Here is a 17688-nt window from a genome sequence, read left to right as displayed (position 1 = left end):
AACAAAACCTCTCAGAAAAGATTATCTTTCTGAGCGGACCTCCATCTAAAATCCCTGCTCCGCTCCCTGCTGTGTTGATTGCTGACAGGGAGCACGCTGCCTCTGTGGGGGATTTAAATCTGTCATAGGGCCTTTCAGCCAATCAGAGAGCCTGCTGTCCCAAGACCCTGCCCCCACAGATAGCAGAGCCACGGAGCCCCTCCCCCCGGGTGTCAGATTACAGGTCCAGCCTTTCTAGAGGAATCCTCTCAATGTTTGAGCGAGCCTGTACAGAGCTTTGTCAGAAAAACTCAACCTGCAGGGGGCAGCACTTCATACAGCACTCTGACTGGAGCCTCGCTGAGAGGAGACTGCCTGGTAGAGCAGTGTTCAAGGCATCAAAGATTTATTTCTATTTTTTTACAAGGTGCTATTCAAGCATGCCATTTGTTCTCCATTGTCTTTTAACTTACCTACATGCATTTGTATATGGATTTGTAAATGAATAATAACAAATTGGAGTTGGTTGAGAGACTCACGTTGCTGGTTCCTCTTGTCACTGGCGTTCTTTAGAGGCAGGCAGACCGGACAGTCGTGCCGCGTGCAGTTCTTCCAGTGGGAGATGATCTGTCTGGATGATGCACAGTGAGCCACTGCGGAGAATAGAAACAGAAACAGAGACATTAAGTGAAGTTTGCATATTCAGTAATTCAGCAGTATCGGACATTTAAAAGTTAATTATTTAAAAACAGACGTTTGATAAAGGAAACACACGTAAAGCATACAACGAGTAAAATGAGTGTAGGCACTTTTAAAATGGCTGGATAAATTAATTAAACCAGGCACCATGTCAACTTAAAATACAGGGCACTAAAAAAGCATCAACTGCTACAGTGCAATGTGCAAATAGCTTTATAAAGGCAATTATGCATCGTAAATCCATAAAAGCGTCATTGCATTTGCTTTAAGCGTATAAACAGTATAAATATCATAGTTCAAAGTTCATCAACCTTGGCTGACCCCCTTACTACCCACAGCTGGCAGAGAGAAGATGCTTGTCGTCAGCATGTTCAAGGAAATGGAGTGAAACCATCATTACAGCCGTTTAAAAAAAGATTAAATTCAAGTTTGCTGATCTTGTCAGTCACCGGGCCATTTGGGGCTTAGTGACTCAAGAGTGGCTCTATTTAGGCAATACAACACAAAAGCTTAATACTTTCTAGTTGACATTGTGTAAAACAATGCAACTTAAATGTCACCTATCATGCTATTTGTAGGCAATAGCAATAAGTCTCAGATATATGAAAATATATAAAAAAACATGTCTATGAAGTGTTTTGGTAAAAAAAAAAAAACAGATCACCCATTCTAGCCATGCCTCATATCCCTCTATTTCTCTTCCTGTTACAAAAGTGCTGATTCTGGGTATAAACAGGTCTCTCGAGAATGAGACCCTGTGTCTCAATGAGATTTTCACCTGTATAAATAAAAGCTAAATAAAAAAATAATAACGCTTTTTTTTTTTTAAACTGAAAAAAGTTAAAATAAAAGGGGGCGGAGCTTATGCGGGACCTGGCAGATACTGTCTAAAATGCTGCGGTGATGAAACACAAGGATTATTAGATCAAGGATTATGTCTGAAACAGTATGGAGCTCAAAGGCTTTCTCTCTTGCCGGTTATACCACAAGGTGAGTTCCTTTTTATTTCCTGCTTCTTCACACATGCTCTGTGCAGTACAGGTTAGCTCTGAGTGTTAGCGATGCTAATGTAAACACCGACCATATTACGTCCAAAACAGTCTGGCATTGTTTCTGATAGCAACGTTTCTGATAGTGCTGTGGGTCCGCCGCCGATTTGACGTCATATCGGCCGCAAATCTGGATCAGCTCCGTTGTAGCCCCGTTTTTAGAGATTTGGGTACGGAGGAAAAGAGAGAGGGTTTTATTTTCTGACGCTGCGTGAGTTCCCTGACACATATTTATGTATAAAAGACATCAAAAAGTGCATTTTGCATGATAGGTCCCCTTTAAGCGATCAAAAAGCACTTCATCATCATACTGCTCTTATTAAAAGTCAAGAATATAAATCTTTCATCGAGAGTATTCATAATATCTTCTCTTGCACCATCTGTCTAACAACGCAATTTGGTAGTTTTTTGGTATAAAACGGATGCAAATTTCCCCAAAACTTCCTCAACCAGCCGTCAGCCACCTATAGATCAATAAACAATTTTGCTAAGGACAACATTGGCGAGCGGTTATGCAAAGAGCTGAAGGCGACAGGCACTTTTGGCAGATTAGAGGACTTAAAAACTCAAACAAGTCATCAGCACCTTGTGCCCCTGTTGTATGAAAAGCGACTGGCATTCTGCCCACATAACAGGCTTGTGAGCAGATCAATCGACCAGCAATTGGTAGCAGCCTTTCTTCATTCTGAATAGTTTCACTGGTGTTCAGATGACGCATCGATTCTGAATTGAAATGTTTTCAATACTCAAATGCCTGCTTTCGTGCTTGCTTGTTAATTTAATCAGAGAGCACGGCAGCTTTGAATTATAACTAGGTTTATTTTAATTTTATTTAACCAGGATAGGTCTCATTAGGTATTTCTTACAGTAATAAATTACAAAATATAAAAATCACAAAAATGCTAATTAGTGGCAATTTTCAGTAAGATCACAATATATCCACACATTGAAAAAGGGGTCAGCTAGAAATGTAACATATATCATATTACACTCATATTTTCACTCACCCTGGCAGGACTTGCCGGCCTGGCAGTGGGTCATGTGGTTGAGGACGTTCTTCATGGTGCGGCAGTGGGGCAGAGTGCAGGCCCTCACCTCCCCGTTGGCCTGTTCCCGCCGCTGGCACTTGTGTGCGTGGAGCAACAGGACCAGCTGCTGCTGAATGAGTTTGCGCTTCTCCGGGTCGGCCGTAGGTCCCGCTGACACCCCACCGGCCCCGGGAACCATGCCCACCGACGCTACCTGCTGCTGCATCTGGGACTGAAAAAGAGAACCAAAACAAACAAACAACGGTTAGGCACAGATCATAATGTCAGACTCCACTCATCTTAGATGTTAAGGTGTTAAGTAAAAACAAAAAGAAATCCAGATACGAATCAAATCTATTGTCATAAAGCAAGGTCTTAGAGATGTGGGATGATTACAATTATATTAAGATTTCAGAAAACCTACATTTTATAATTGCACAAAAATTGAGAGGCTGCCATTTCCTGCCTAGATTAGGTGAATTCTTTGTTCCTGCAACAGAATATCACAGCTACAGGCTCTTGTTACTTTGTGCCTTGTAAGAGTACATACTTAACAGCTTAAATGTTCCATCAATACCACATTAGACAGCCTTCAGCAATTAGGCCGCCCTTTATACATTTGCCTGGTGAAATAAGTCGTCATTACATTTTCAATTAAATATTTCAATTTTAGCAGAAGGCCGTTGTCTGGTACATTACCAACAAATATGGCGGTTATATCAGACCATGGATGTTTGAAGTGAACTGGATACAACGTTGGATAAAAGTGTGTATACTGGGTAGTATAGTTAAAAAAAGATTATCCCCAGATTTACAGACCTCTCATTCCAAGTGTAAATCAATGGGAAAAAGTATTTTTGGGCCTAATGATGTCACATGAGTTGTAGTACCGCTGTTTGGCCACTACGAAAGTTTGCATCAACGTCCTGGGGGCTTGTATCAGACTTAAGCCTCTTTTTTAAAAGAATTGAAAATGTATATGATAATTGTCAGGGCATAAATCCAATTATTTGTTGATATGTACAAACCAAGACTCCATTTTCTTACATTAACATGGCTGTCAATGCTGAAAAAATAATGTAAATAGAAAATGTTATGAAAATCGTGGCTGTGAGTATAAAATTGAAAGTAACGTTATGAAATGTGAAGTGTGTTTAAAGTTCATTCGTTAGTGAAAAGATGCTACAACTCCTCAAGAACCAAGTCAAGTTCTTGTGGCTTGTTTGAAAGCTGCTGAGAAATGTGATGGAGGTTACCCTGAAGTTGGTTATGACTTCAGCCAAAGCTCACGTTCTGATGTTTAAAATGGACCCGCAATACTTTCTTCTCGAATGTTGCTCAGCTTCTTACAACAGCATGTTCCATATCAAGACTGAACCCAAACTAGAAGGAAGTCTGTGTTTACTTTGTGACCAATGAGTTTGCTTTCTTTCTAATGCTTAACATTGTAGATAAAAAAAACATAGGCTCCTTTATGGCAGCATGTCAAGGTTTCTTTAAAATGTCTATGCCAACTCTCCTTATAGAAGCACAAGGCTGAGAGCGAGGATGGGATACTGTACATGCTACAATGGTTGCAGTCTTTTTGCTCATGTCTGCAGAAGAGATAGTGTCTGAACTCACTGACAGTCTAAAGAACAGCAAATCCATTCCTAATAAATATTGAACATCTTTAGTTGGAAACAGGACATGCGCCCACTGTAAGTGTGTTTTGTATAGCAGCAAAATATTAACACTTCGAATCCCCCTCAGCAGGTTTAGCTTTTATATTTGATGTGTACTGTTGCTATTGTAATTCTCGTAGCAGGCTAATTACCGTAGTAACTAAACTGAATTGCCACAAGACACGCCTTGTTGCAGTGGACTAAACGAGCAGTGGTGTAGTAATGTTACTAATCATAAAGAGCCAGAAACAATGAAAGACATGTAACATTTCTCACACACTTTTCACAGCTTAGTCAAGCACATTGCCATAGCCAGAATAGTGACAACGTTGTCAGGCTTTATTTTTCGTAACCACTTTAAGTCCGAAATTATAAATCCTTTATTTGTCCAACAGCGTGGGAATATACAGCAAAACACTGCAGATAAAAGGCAAATATAAAAAGAGTAGTCTAACATTCAATATGGAGGCAAGCACAGGTTCATAAAAATAAGAACAAATAGCGTTAAATCATGGCAAAATGAGCAAACGAGCTAAACGTACACCGTTAATGACCTAGCTAGCTTTGCAATTGCTTCCTACTTTATACACTCGTTACAGAAAATGAGCCCAACAGCATGCTAGTAGCTAGCTGGGTCTGACGATAACAGCCCCTCCCCCAACGCTCTAAATAAGAACAACATTGGTCCACTCTCTCCCCGGAAAGCTGCGACCACACTTTTTGGCCCGCTGACTTTTCTTGTCATCATGACAAATAAAAACAATAGACATTTACTTTTTAACTAGTCCAATGACCACAGAACAGTTCAATGTTGGTTCTAATCCTATTCTGTTTCCATGATTTACCCTTAATAAGTCACAAAATAAAATAACATTGAAGAGACACTTACCAGGTTTGGCAAACTCCCAGCTCCCTTCAAGTCAGCAGGGAATTGTGGCAGGTTGTTGGAAAGCGCCGTCTTGTTCTGGAGTTGTTGGGCATTGACCCCGACTGCCCCCATCTGCTGCACCCCAGACTGACCATACTGCTGGCCAAATGGAGCTCCTGACATACCCATCTATAATAGACAATCAGGACAGAGGGAGGTCAGAAATGTTGCACATATTGTAGCATAACATCACATTAGATCAATCTTTTGCATGAGCGAAGAGTCTTTGTACCAAGGCATATGGTCCAGTACACATCAGTCAAAAGTAAACATACAGTGAACATTGCAAAACTCTATGTAAATGCAAATAACCCCTGTAAATCTTTTATCTTAGGCCTAGGCTCCACGGGAACGAAAACGGGTTGAATCCGCATATTTCTCTTGCGTATAGCCCTTTAAGCTACACGACGCCGTAACGGAACGGTAGAAATGGACCCTGCAAACGACAACGGGTCCAAAGGTGGATAGATCTGGGAACGGAGCGCTCTGGGGGGGTCCAACGGCTCCGTGTGGTAGCCTATACGGTCATCCGTTTCTGATAATGACGACGCAATAGCCCCGCCTCTCCTGCTCACCCCCGCAAAAGTACACTGCACACTGAATTCAGATTATTTATCTTTATCTCGATATGGACATAAACACGAGTGAAGTCTAATCTGACAGGACGGAGACACGCAGCTCCTCCCGCTGTGATGCAGCGGGAGCAAAACACACACTTCAAGTCAGATCATCACCCTTAGCTATTTTAATTACCTCTCAAACTACCTAAACTAGTTATAAATATGTTTATTTTTACTGTTGAGTCATCATTACTGGATCAGCTGCTGCATGAGACAGACACTGACGCTGTCAGAAGAGAGGAAAAAGAGACAGGCTCCGTGTATTTTATTATTATATATCATTATATCGTCGTTATTCATTTGTTTTAAAGCTCAATAAATAACAATGAAGACCTTTGACCGGCACTTTTATAATTTTGTCCGGAAGATTTAAACTTTAACACACGTTGACCGGCGAAAAACTCTGCCCGGTTCCCTCGGCCCCCACCGCGGAGAATAAACAGAAGTGCAGCCATGACAACCATTCTTCTTCGCTGCTTTTGTGGAGGAAGTTGCTGCTTTTGTGGAGGAAGTTACAGCGCCACGTACAGGCTCGGCATATGTACTGCAGCTTTTCCAGCGGTTGGATGTAAACGGAGCTGTCTCGTGTAGCAAGACACAATCCGGTGTATATTGCGTGTGGACGGAAGCTTTTTGGCGTTTGCGTTTGCGTTAATCCTATGCGTTTTGCCGTATGCGTTCCCGTGGAGCCTGGGCCTTATTCTGCCTTTGCATTTAAAGGCTGCTTGAAAGCATCAGGTAGGAATTTGCCTCCAGTTAGATTTTTCCTCGTCCCAAAGAACGGCATATTTGCTGATGCCATTGTGTTACCATTTAACATATCCAACAATGTGGCAACACCAACATACTGTCTTAGTCTTATACACAACTCTCTCTCCTTTATTGTTTTAGCTGTGTTTAATTTGCGCTCACCATAGTGTGAATTAGGGGTGTTGAAAATAATCATTTCTACGATGCGGACGTGGACGATTCGGTATCGATGCAGTGACGGAAGATAACCGATTATAGCGTAGTAACGTTGCTTCCTGATTTTCCGGCCGCGGCTTTACTATAATGTTTTTTTTTCTGTCACTTTAATATCAAATCGGTCGGTGACGCAGAGATCAGGGAACAGACGTGACAGCGGCACCAAACACGGAGCAGTCTGTTTTATCCACCAACACAAGAACACCAGTCCAGAACCAACAGCAGAAGGACCCGCTCTGAATCACTCCGTGTTGCTGCGGCTCAGAGACACAAGGATTTATGTTTTTCAAAAATAATCGCGTTACAATCATGTCAGGTTTTTGGTGGATTTAATTAAGTCTTGGATTGCAGAGTATGAATTAGGAATGTCCCGATCACCTTTTTTTGCTCCCGATCCGATTCCGATCATTTGATTTTGACAATCTGCCGATACCGATTTTTCCCGATCCGATCTTTATGCAATGCATTAAGAGAAAAAAAAGGTAACAGATAACGGCTGGTCATCCAACGCGATGAATTCAGCTATCTTGGCTGTTATTTTTTTGGCCTTTTCACTGTTCTGGGGCAGCTTCTCTTTCCTTTTAAAAGTCTCTGAAAGTGTTGGTTGTTTCAGTGCCGTTACCTGAGTGGCTGCTGTGTACTCGTCGTGTTGTTGTTGGTATTTGTATTAGATTGGTCGTGTTGAACGTAGCTCTGTTCTTTCCACCACGCGGAACCTCCGCCTTGCAAACATTGCATCTGGCTGTTACACTGCCTTCGCTTTCAATTTTATAATACTTCCAAACTCCTGACATTTTCTCTGTCCCGACTCCCGAGGCACCAGCTGAACGTAGCCTATTGTTAGCTTACTGCTACTATTAGACACTGCGCCCACTCTGTTGCCAGATTTGAGAGAAATAAGCAGCCAGGTCTATGAAAACAAGCCCAAAAGAAGCAACACATACATGATGTTGTGTAATTTTAAACCAAAACTAAGGCCTCAGGATGACTTTAAGACGTGAACATGGTCATTTTTGTTTTGTAACATTAAATAAAATAAAAATATTTTATATAAAAAAAAAATTTTTTTAAAAAAAGATATTCCCGATCCCCGATTTTTTTCTCCCGATTCCGATCTTTTGAAAATCACGTGATCGGCTCCGATCCCCGATCACGTGATCGGATCGGGACATCTCTAGTATGAATGTCCTCTAGCAATTTTCAGACGATATTATTATATACGTGTGTAAAGTTTGTGAAGGCAGGAGGAAAAAAGCTTCCGCGATCACCGTCTCCTCTCCGTTCCTCCAAACCCCGCCCCCTTCCTGAAAATAATGAGTGACAGGCTGATAGTGACCCGATAGAAACTTTATTATTCACTGATTGAGATATAATGAAGCTAACTTAATCTCATACATTCATGGGATTTATGTAACAGTAAGACAGAGAATGTAAGTGTGCACCCACATGCAGTATTTTTGTTTGTATATGCTATTGTAAATACTCCTGTTGTCTGCTGTGTTCAGACTCAAGTCATGTGTGTGATGCCACATTCAGTGTCCTTTTTTTAACAGAAGACCGTTGCTAGAAGCTGCAGCTAGACTGCAGAAGCATTAGTTTTGTTTTTGAGGATGGAACAACTTCACACACAGATATAGGGAGGCTAGACATACACAATTCATTTATTTTGGTTTATAAATTAATGTCAAGACATTTATGTTATTGATTTCTGAAGCACTTTCTAAATAATAAAAAGAGAGTTCATATGTATTTACTGCATGTATGCATTGATGAAAAATAAGCCATGTGCAGTAATATAGAAAATTGAGGATGCAACGCATTGGTATGAATCGTGATGCATCGTGATGCATCGTGATGCATCGTGATGCATCGGGATATCGAATTTAATCGAATCGTTGACAGAATAATCGTAATCGAATCGAATCGTGAGACCAGTGAAGATGCACAGCCCTAGTGTGAATTACATGAGAAGCCGCTTGTTGTGCTCACTTCATAACCTGTTGCTAACACCACATAGCAAAAAGTTTCAGAGCGGCAGTCAGAGTTGTGAATTACATTTTATGACGGAGCACATATGATGCCACCCTCAAATTTAAAAACTCATCAGATCTGCTCAAACCACAAAGATACTGTACTGTCATGAATAAAGTTGGCAGTTGCGCTGGTCAGCACGGCAGTTTGGTTCTCGTAAGGGGTCAGCTTTGTGCAGGTTATAAAAAACCATGATCCAAGCATCCACTTACTATGTTTGTTCCCCAAATGTCTGCTCCATTATGCCTCACTGTGAATGATGTTGTACCTTGACTTCATACCATAAGCAACAAATGATGGACTGCTGTTTAAAAGAAGAGCTTGAAAGTCAATCTTCTCAAGCTGAATTGAATACAAAGTAAAATAACTCGTATTTTCTACAGAAATCTGCTAGAAATCGTATTTTTTAATTGAAAACGACATAGTTAGATTTCTTGCATTGCCTTGAGAAGTCATTTATTCCGATGGCCCTCAGCAGGCATCGGTCTGCCTTTCCTCCATGGTGGCCAAAGCAGCAGCCTGCTCTGCTTCGCGGAGGTTCCCGACTGCCAGCGATGCTCAGACAGAGCAAGCCCAGCCCACAGGAGAGAGCGAAACGGGAGGAGACACGGAGAGAAATACCAGCTTGCTCAACAGCTGAGTAGAGCACTGCACTACTGCCTGCCCCTCCCCCCTCTGCTGCACAGAAACATACAGATGCTTGCCTGCTGCCTCACTCCCAATTATACATGAGCACGGTCTCATCCTCATCTCACACTGAGGTTTTCTCACTTAATGATCTGCAGTTTACTACAGGTCACCAGGCCAAATGACAGCTCTGTTGCACAGGAAGACCTGCAGTGTTTATCTTCTTCTTGGCATGTCCTTTTCCGTTCATCCCTCTTAACCCTACCTCCCGCACCCCATCAACAACACACAAACCCGCTCCTCTAAACATGATTTACAGCCAGCCATATTATCAAAGGCCAAAAGAGAGAGAAGAAAAAGGAGTTAGCAGCAAAAAGTGAAGTCTAGCAAATACCTAAATGGTGGAAAACAAACAAACATCTGAAACCGCGAAGTCTGCTAATTAACTCAAGCATTCCCTAATATAATTGTATTTCTGTTTAGGGGAGGGAAGAGGTTCTCGGCATGACTTTCAAACAGGATGGACTGTCCTTAGTGTGTCAGGGGTCTGTAGCGATATTGGCAACCCACTGGAACCGTCTTGAAACATTGATCCCTTCTGGTTTACTGTACTTCATGTGAATGTTTTGCTGTCCCACCATTCAATTCTATACAACCAATTGGAGATGTCCAAGAGAACCAATGCTTTGATACAAAGTTGATGCCATTATTCTGTATTGTAACGGTATTTGTTTTTCTACAGTCCTGCAGGTACCATAATACTATGGATCACGACTCTAGACTTGCATACGGACAAAAGCAAATGGGTTTGGGAAAAACAGAGATCTTTGCTGTGGGATCTTTTTGGACGGCATTCTATGATAACTATCGCTCAGCAAGTGACAAATTGAACCAAGAGCTGCCATGGTAAAATCCGAGAGGAACAGTAAACTCAGTATTGACACTTTGCAGCCCTTTTATCTCTTGTTATTGGTGAATTTTGAAAAACAAATCCATGTTGAAATCAGCAATAGGAGAGCCAGTACCGTTAGCTGTAAGCTGCAATTGGGCAGCACAATTCTGTTTGGCAAAGTAACAGAGCTAACAGCAACTGTAACCGTAAGATTCATTGAGCTTTTTGTAGCAATTATGATGCGTGTAAGCTCTGGCTTTCTTTATCTTTTTGCAATGACGTTGTTATTTATTTGGAAGAAGCTAGCTAACACTAACAATACTGCTGTCAATTATGTGAGCAAAGTGAAACTATGAGTGAATGTGTGCCGTTACCACCAAAAAAGCCTGAGTCCTAACATTTAGGGGAAGTTTCTATAAAAGTGCATACTATCGACTTTTGGATGTTTGTATTTAATTATTTGCCAATGGAACGCCACATATTTATGCTATGCTACAAACCAAAGTAACTTGACGAGGCTCAGAGTCTTTTCAACACATCACTATCCCACATTTCATCAGCAAGTTTTTCGGATGGCAGTTTGGCAAGGTAAATGTGACATGTGCCAGATTGTGCCGTTTTATCATGAGAACATATATACACTTCTCACAACTAGGTTCAAATCTGTATCCTTCTTTTTGCTAACTTCGTCCTCGAAAACATAATCTAGGTATTTGCTTTTAGTATTGCATGGAATAAAGATACATGATTTACACACACACCAAGCAATTTGATTTTGTACTATAATGTAAAGAGATATAGGCATACATATACTGTTTACATCTGTATTGGAAAGGAGGGGCTTGTTTTTATGTGGCAATGTTGAAATAATCTTAGTGGGGGTGCTCTGGTTTAACTTTGGTTTCCTTTCAAACCACAAAGACCAGGGACTCGTAGACACAGGAAAACCTTATCTCACATTGAGCACTTCAAAGTAAATATATTTACATGGAACTAAAAACCAGCAGCCAAACATGTTTAACATTTTTCCTCCACAAATGAAAACAAAAAAAGCTTCACTATGTAGTAGTACCATGACACAACTGCAGTTCTTGTTGCATTTGCATTGTTTGTGCAAACTAGCGAGGCATGGGAATGCAATAATAAAACATATCATAGCTATAAAACTCTCCAATGGGCTGAGTCAAACCCTCAGAATGATGCATTGGCTACAGATTCAACCTCCCCAATTGGGTAACTGCTTCTCCAGTAGACTCACGGGGAAGTCATTTGGATATTTATCTAGATAAAAAACATATTAAATATGGTGTATAAAAAGGTACATTGCTTGCAACAACAACAGCCCATATCATTGCTGAAAACATTTCCTAAAAAAAAAAAAGTAGGCTTTGTTAATCTCCCTGTCCCAGCCTAGCCCAACCCCAGTGTGAATGTTTGCGGTGCTGCAAATAAAAATTCCGAAGTTTCAATTAAAAACTAATCTGTATTGAATAGCAGGGAGTAGGGCTTCACGATATCAGGAAAACTTGCGATATGCGATAACACTTTTGAATATTGCGATGACGATATCACTTGCGATATTTAAAGATACACTGCCAACATAACCAGACAGGAGACTATGCAGAAACTGAAAACATAAAAAACATGTATTTCAAACCAACAATATAGTTTTTTATATATATATTAATAATCACTTAGACAAAACATCTTAATTCCCACTTATATATTATCACCGGAACGACACACCAGGATACGGAAGAGGATTAGGGCCATATGAAAAAAAAAATTGGGGATGTGAAAAAATAAATAAATAAATGTGGTTCTGAGAAAATAAAAATGTTTTCTTTTGTTCTGAGAAAAGTCTGAATTTCTCAGAAGTAAAACAAAAATTTGGGAGAAAAAACAGAACAAAACCAGGACTATTTTTCCCTCAGCAAAAATATATTTAGCTATTCACACAAGAGGCCGTACACACAGGTTTTTCTCGTGCTCAAGTCCATTGATGTCAATGTTCATACGCCAATCATTCAGATCGCAACCAGGGGCCTCATTTATAAACGGTGCGTACGCTCAAAAGATGGCGTACGCCAGTTTCTAAGCAATGTTTGCGATTTATAAAAAACAAACTTGACGGGAAAATGTGCGGTCCTCCGCGCAAACTCTGACCCATCCGTACGCGGTACCCACAAAAACAGGAGAGACGAGAAACTGCGACACCGTTGGCAGAAGGACGAATGGAGAGAAATATGTGGAAATAATACCATAAATATAATGTTACCTCTCATTTATCATATATGAAGAATTAATTTGCAAAAATGGATTAAAGCCAATCTTAAAATGATTAAACAAACGCCTGTTTGCGACTCCTCAGTGCACACAAAAACGTAACTTGGAGAAATAAATATATACGGATGTTATTGAAAACCACCTCGAATATGTTGTTTTAATGTTATGACATGTATTCTCATAAATGATGCGGTATGCAGAAGGACAGAATTACGTCTAAACTGAGGCCGTTTTGCTTTTCTATAGGTTGTATAGATACGAGCATGGTTTATACCAGCGTTTCTCAAAGTGTGGGGCGCAGAGATGTGATAGGTGGGACGTGAATGGACGCGATGAATGGGATATTTTATTATTTTTTTAAATACATTTTTTGGACCTCAGGCCGGAATCGAACCTGGGTCCTCACGGGCGGTAGTGGACTGTTACAGCCGGAGACTCGCAACGGCGGTGGACTCGCAACGGCGGTGGACTTTCACAGCGCCGCTGCACGGTACCGGCGCTGTGAAAGTCCACGGCCCACCTATGCCAGAGCCAGCAGCCCACCAACGGCAGCGGCCCACCGGGAAAAGTCCCGAATCTCTCGATGGCCAATCCGAGCCTGCTCACACACACACACACACACACACACAACTGAAACCAAAAATATGTAGCAGGTCACCCTTGAAAAAGAGATCAATGATCTCAATGGGATTCACCTGCATAAATAAAGGTTTGAAATGAAATGAAAATGTAAAAATCTCTCATTCACACATGTGAAACGCTCTCACACACACACACACACACACAACAGCGTTGCAGTCGGGAAGAAAAGCAATGCGGAGCGGCATCTCACCACTTCATAAGGAGTTTAACCGTGACACTTTTCGAAATCCCGTTTGTGTCCCCCAACTTTACAAATAGGCCCGTTTATTATTATTTTTTAACGCAAGCCGTCATCGCCACGGAGGAGCACACAGCCTCTGTGAGCGAGCGAGACAGAGAGCGAGACAGAGAGCGAGAGAGAGCACACCTTTATCCATTTAATATAGCCTAGTTGTAAAAAATAAAAGTAAGAAATCATTCCAATGTGTACTATAGGACAGTTTAAAAAGGGGAATGATTAGTCAAATATGCATAAATAAAAAGAAAGAATGCTAACTAGGTAACATAAGATAAGAATAAACAAGTTTAAATGATTTGTTATTGGTTGTGATCATATTCTAAAGATGTTTGGATTATTGAAAAGTATACAGCTCTCTTTCATATGAGTGTTGAGAGCTGTATCCATAAATTCATGTTGTGCTCAAAGTGCACCAGATTGATGCATTTCACTTCAACATTTAAAAAAAAATCTTCCCGGGGTGCACGCCCCCGGACCCCCTAGAGGATGTGAGGTCCACCCCCAAATAAAGCAGGTTAAAATAATTAAATGTAATACATTTTATTTTAGTAAACACTGAAAACAGGTCCCACAGTAAAAGTAGCTCACGACTTGTTTTATTTTTTGAAAGTAGCTCTCATCCTAAAAAAGGTTGGAGACCCCTGTTATAGAACGATACATTTGACAATTTTAAGCTTGGCCTACCATTTTATTGGAGCGATGAGGAACAGGTGGGGCTTGAAAAGGCCCACCTGTTCAAAGTGGGGAATGACAGGAAAAGTTTGAGAACCACTGGTTTATACTATCATGTTTAATCATGTTTTATGCCATTTGATAAGACTTGATAAGTCGCTCATAAAACACAGGAGGTATGGAAACTAAGAACACCATATATTTGGTAGATTTGGCAGCTGATATTACACAACACATTTGTTTTATTTTATTTAAGTGGTGGATAGAGTTGCTGCGGGGGGTTAAGACGCACAGGCTGCAGTGGAGACGCTGCGCACAGCTGATCGACAGCTGGAACACAAACCACCAAATTAAAAAAAATTATGTATTGACTCCACTCCACAGGGATCCCCCGATACTTTCTTACAGTTTCTCATCATGTGGGGGGGGGGGGGGGGGGGGGGGGGGGGGGGGGGGTCTCCTGTCCCCGGCACAAACACACTGACTGCCATGTGTATTTTGTCATTAACTTTTTTCGGACCACCCTTATTTAGGTGACGATCCGACCTCCATGCTGCTACTCTGGTTCAAACTGCATCCACCAAACAATATGATTTGTCTCCACCTCCCCAAAAGAACCAAAATCTGACACGGTGTGAGATGTCTTTTTTAGCTGTTCTGTCGTCATTTCCTGCGATCTTCTTCCTGCAGTCAGTCAAAATGAATATTAATACGGGGCGTTTCTTTGACTATTTATAGGCAAATATGCGCGTTACGTGAAGCCCGCAAAAGCTGTGCCGCATTTCGAGTTGATTGTGATTCATAAAGGGAAACCGGCGTAGGACGTGCGTGCGCAATGTTTTATAAATCGGAAAATGTCTGTGCGTATTTATTTGATTTGTCCTACGTAAGCAACCTTCCCACGTGAACCCTATGCAAGGCTTTCTAAATGAGGCCCCTGGGCACTACGGCTGTGCCCATAGTAAAAAATTGTTCAACTTTTTAAAGTTTGACCGGTCATCGGGGCTCTTTTTCATAAAAAATCTGATTAGGCGCTTTCACACCGGTTCCAATTTCTGATTGGCTGGGCAAATTGCAAACCACGCCCCCTAAAACTCAGAAAGGTTTTTGTGAAGCCGCCATTTTATTTGCTCGCATTAGCATTATTAGCATTAGCCCAGCGCACCAACGGAGAGAGACTAACTTATGGCAACACAAAAGAAAACATGGGAGCGGTGGAGTAATGAGGAGGTGTCGGCGCTTCTGGCGATTTACTCGGAAGGCTTCAGTAGAAGCTGCTGGGACTCCCAGCAGCTTCTACTGAAGCCAGTCCCCAACTCCGGGGACTTCCGGCCGGGAACTTCGGGTGGCAGTATACGCCGTGAAGTTGTTTGTGGCCTGCCAGTAAACCCAAAGCAGAAGAAGAAGTGACGTCAGCGGCTCCCTCAGGGACTTATTCCGGTGTGAACGCGATTTACTAGATAGTTCCAGGAAATAAACGTTCCGGGAACTATTCCTGGGAAAAGTACTTGGTGTGAAAGCGCCTATTATGAACCAAGTGTTTTGTGTGAAGTTGGGAGTCTTTCAGCACGGTGGTTGTACTGTAGTAGCATCTGTCGTTTTAGCAGATATTATGAATGTAAACATTAGCCAGCCGCCCGCAAGTAACTGCGCTGCCGTGGCACATCTCAGAAGCACTCCTGTTGTGTGTCATGTCTTGCGAAAAACCCGCTAATAAAACTGAAACTGACTTGAAACTAAAATACTTCAAAATATCAGACGTGCTGTCTCATTTACATACGAGTTCTTCTCCTGCATGTTGTACCCCAATATTTTCCTCACCCGTCTCTCTTCCTTCTCTTTATCACATCAATAGCGTGACCTCTATATGGGGGGGCGGGACATCTAGAGCAGTAAGGCTTCATCTGATTGGTCAATGCAATGTTTTCTATCGCAAATGTATATATCGGGATGACGATAGATTTCCGATATATTGTGCCGCCCTAGCCGGGAGTTAGCTTTTTAACAGAGGTTGCAAATTACTTTTCTTTGCATGACTCTTTCGAGGAGCAAAAACGGCTAACATGAACATTTACATTTCTATGTTCGCAACAACAAAAAGTCAGAATAAGCACAACGTAATGTTATGTGTGCATCTTCTGCTTGGTTATTTTTTTTTATTATTATTGTGAATTAAAATCAAAGTAAAAATTGGACAAAACAGATCAATCTAAATGTGGGACCATCTGATATATTTGCAAATGTGACGTGAATTTGCTGTCCTCTGTTGTACAGGTGGAATAATTTGTTGCACTGAACGGATTATCATGAACTCCCATACTCCATTCCTCACTTGTACTTTGATGAACAAACAACTGGTAACTGATAACTAACTAATTAGTAAAATACGAATTTTGAGCCTTACCTTATTCATGTTTCCAGCTTGCTGAGCATTCATCACGTTGTGTGCACCCATCTGGGGCCCTCCTTGGGTGAGTGTTTCTGCCAGCACACTGCCTCCAACACCAGGTCCAGCACCCACTTGTGCGCCCTGCATGCCTTGGCCCTGATATTGCATACCAGGTCTACCACGGCCTGCCGGTCCCAGAGCCCCATTCATCACTTGTCCTGCCATGACCCCATGACCCTGCCCACTGTTCAACATGGCCTGGTTAAAGCTCATGCCCGTGCTTCCATTGCCTTGTCCAGCTGCACCTCCCTTTTGGGCCTGGGGAGACTGGTGATTGGGAGAGCCCTGCCTCAGTGGACTTTTACCGAGCACAGCACCTAGCTGGCTTCCCACCATGCTTCCTTGTTGGGCGCTGGCAGAGTTGAGACTACTTCCCAATATGGAGGAGCTTCCCGGTCGTAGGAGCTCCGACAGCTGCTTGTGTTTGGCTGCGGCATCAGGAACGATGGAGTTGAGACCAGGACCCCCTCCACCTGGACCGCCATTAGAAGACATTCCCAAGTCTCCATTGGGGATGAGCTCATCTGGAAGGTCGTTTTCCAGGTCAAACAGAGACACAAGATCTAAAAAAGAAAGAAAGGGAAATAAGAATTAGCTGTTGATTTGTACCTTGACATAGTACGACTTCCCTGCCTTTCCACTTTGTCACCACTCAGCTTTCGTCTTAGTTATTTTGATATTATGTACGTTATGTTTATGTTGTTCAATAAGTTGTCAAAAAAACTTTCATAACCAAACTCCATGGAATCGACCTTTGAACTATGACTACTTTTGTTTATATTTTGGAGACAATGTCAAAAATGACCCTCATGCCAAGCCTTCCTACTTCATCAACCACTCGCACGCAAGGTAAAAGCCAATGGCATTGAGTAATGCCTTGCAACTCTCGTCACCAACTGCTACTCACATAAACTAGCA

The 17688-nt window shown here is 41.7% G+C and overlaps 1 protein-coding gene across 1 annotated transcript in view; it reads right to left on the bottom strand.

Annotated features, from left to right (window-relative positions):
• LOC117492467 (histone lysine acetyltransferase CREBBP-like) overlaps nucleotides 1-17688 on the bottom strand; it is a 43499-nt gene that overhangs the window by 17549 nt on the left and 8262 nt on the right. Inside the window, 4 exon segments of the mRNA XM_034142738.1 lie at nucleotides 519-632; nucleotides 2735-2987; nucleotides 5309-5476; nucleotides 16726-17333. Of these exon segments, the coding sequence (XP_033998629.1) occupies nucleotides 519-632; nucleotides 2735-2987; nucleotides 5309-5476; nucleotides 16726-17333 (1143 nt within the window).

The sequence above is a fragment of the Trematomus bernacchii genome, unplaced genomic scaffold (assembly GCF_902827165.1).
Source record: "Trematomus bernacchii unplaced genomic scaffold, fTreBer1.1, whole genome shotgun sequence".
Taxonomy (NCBI): domain Eukaryota; kingdom Metazoa; phylum Chordata; class Actinopteri; order Perciformes; family Nototheniidae; genus Trematomus; species Trematomus bernacchii.
The sequence above is the reverse complement of the archived record's forward strand: the minus strand, read 5'-3'. Positions and strand labels throughout refer to the sequence as shown.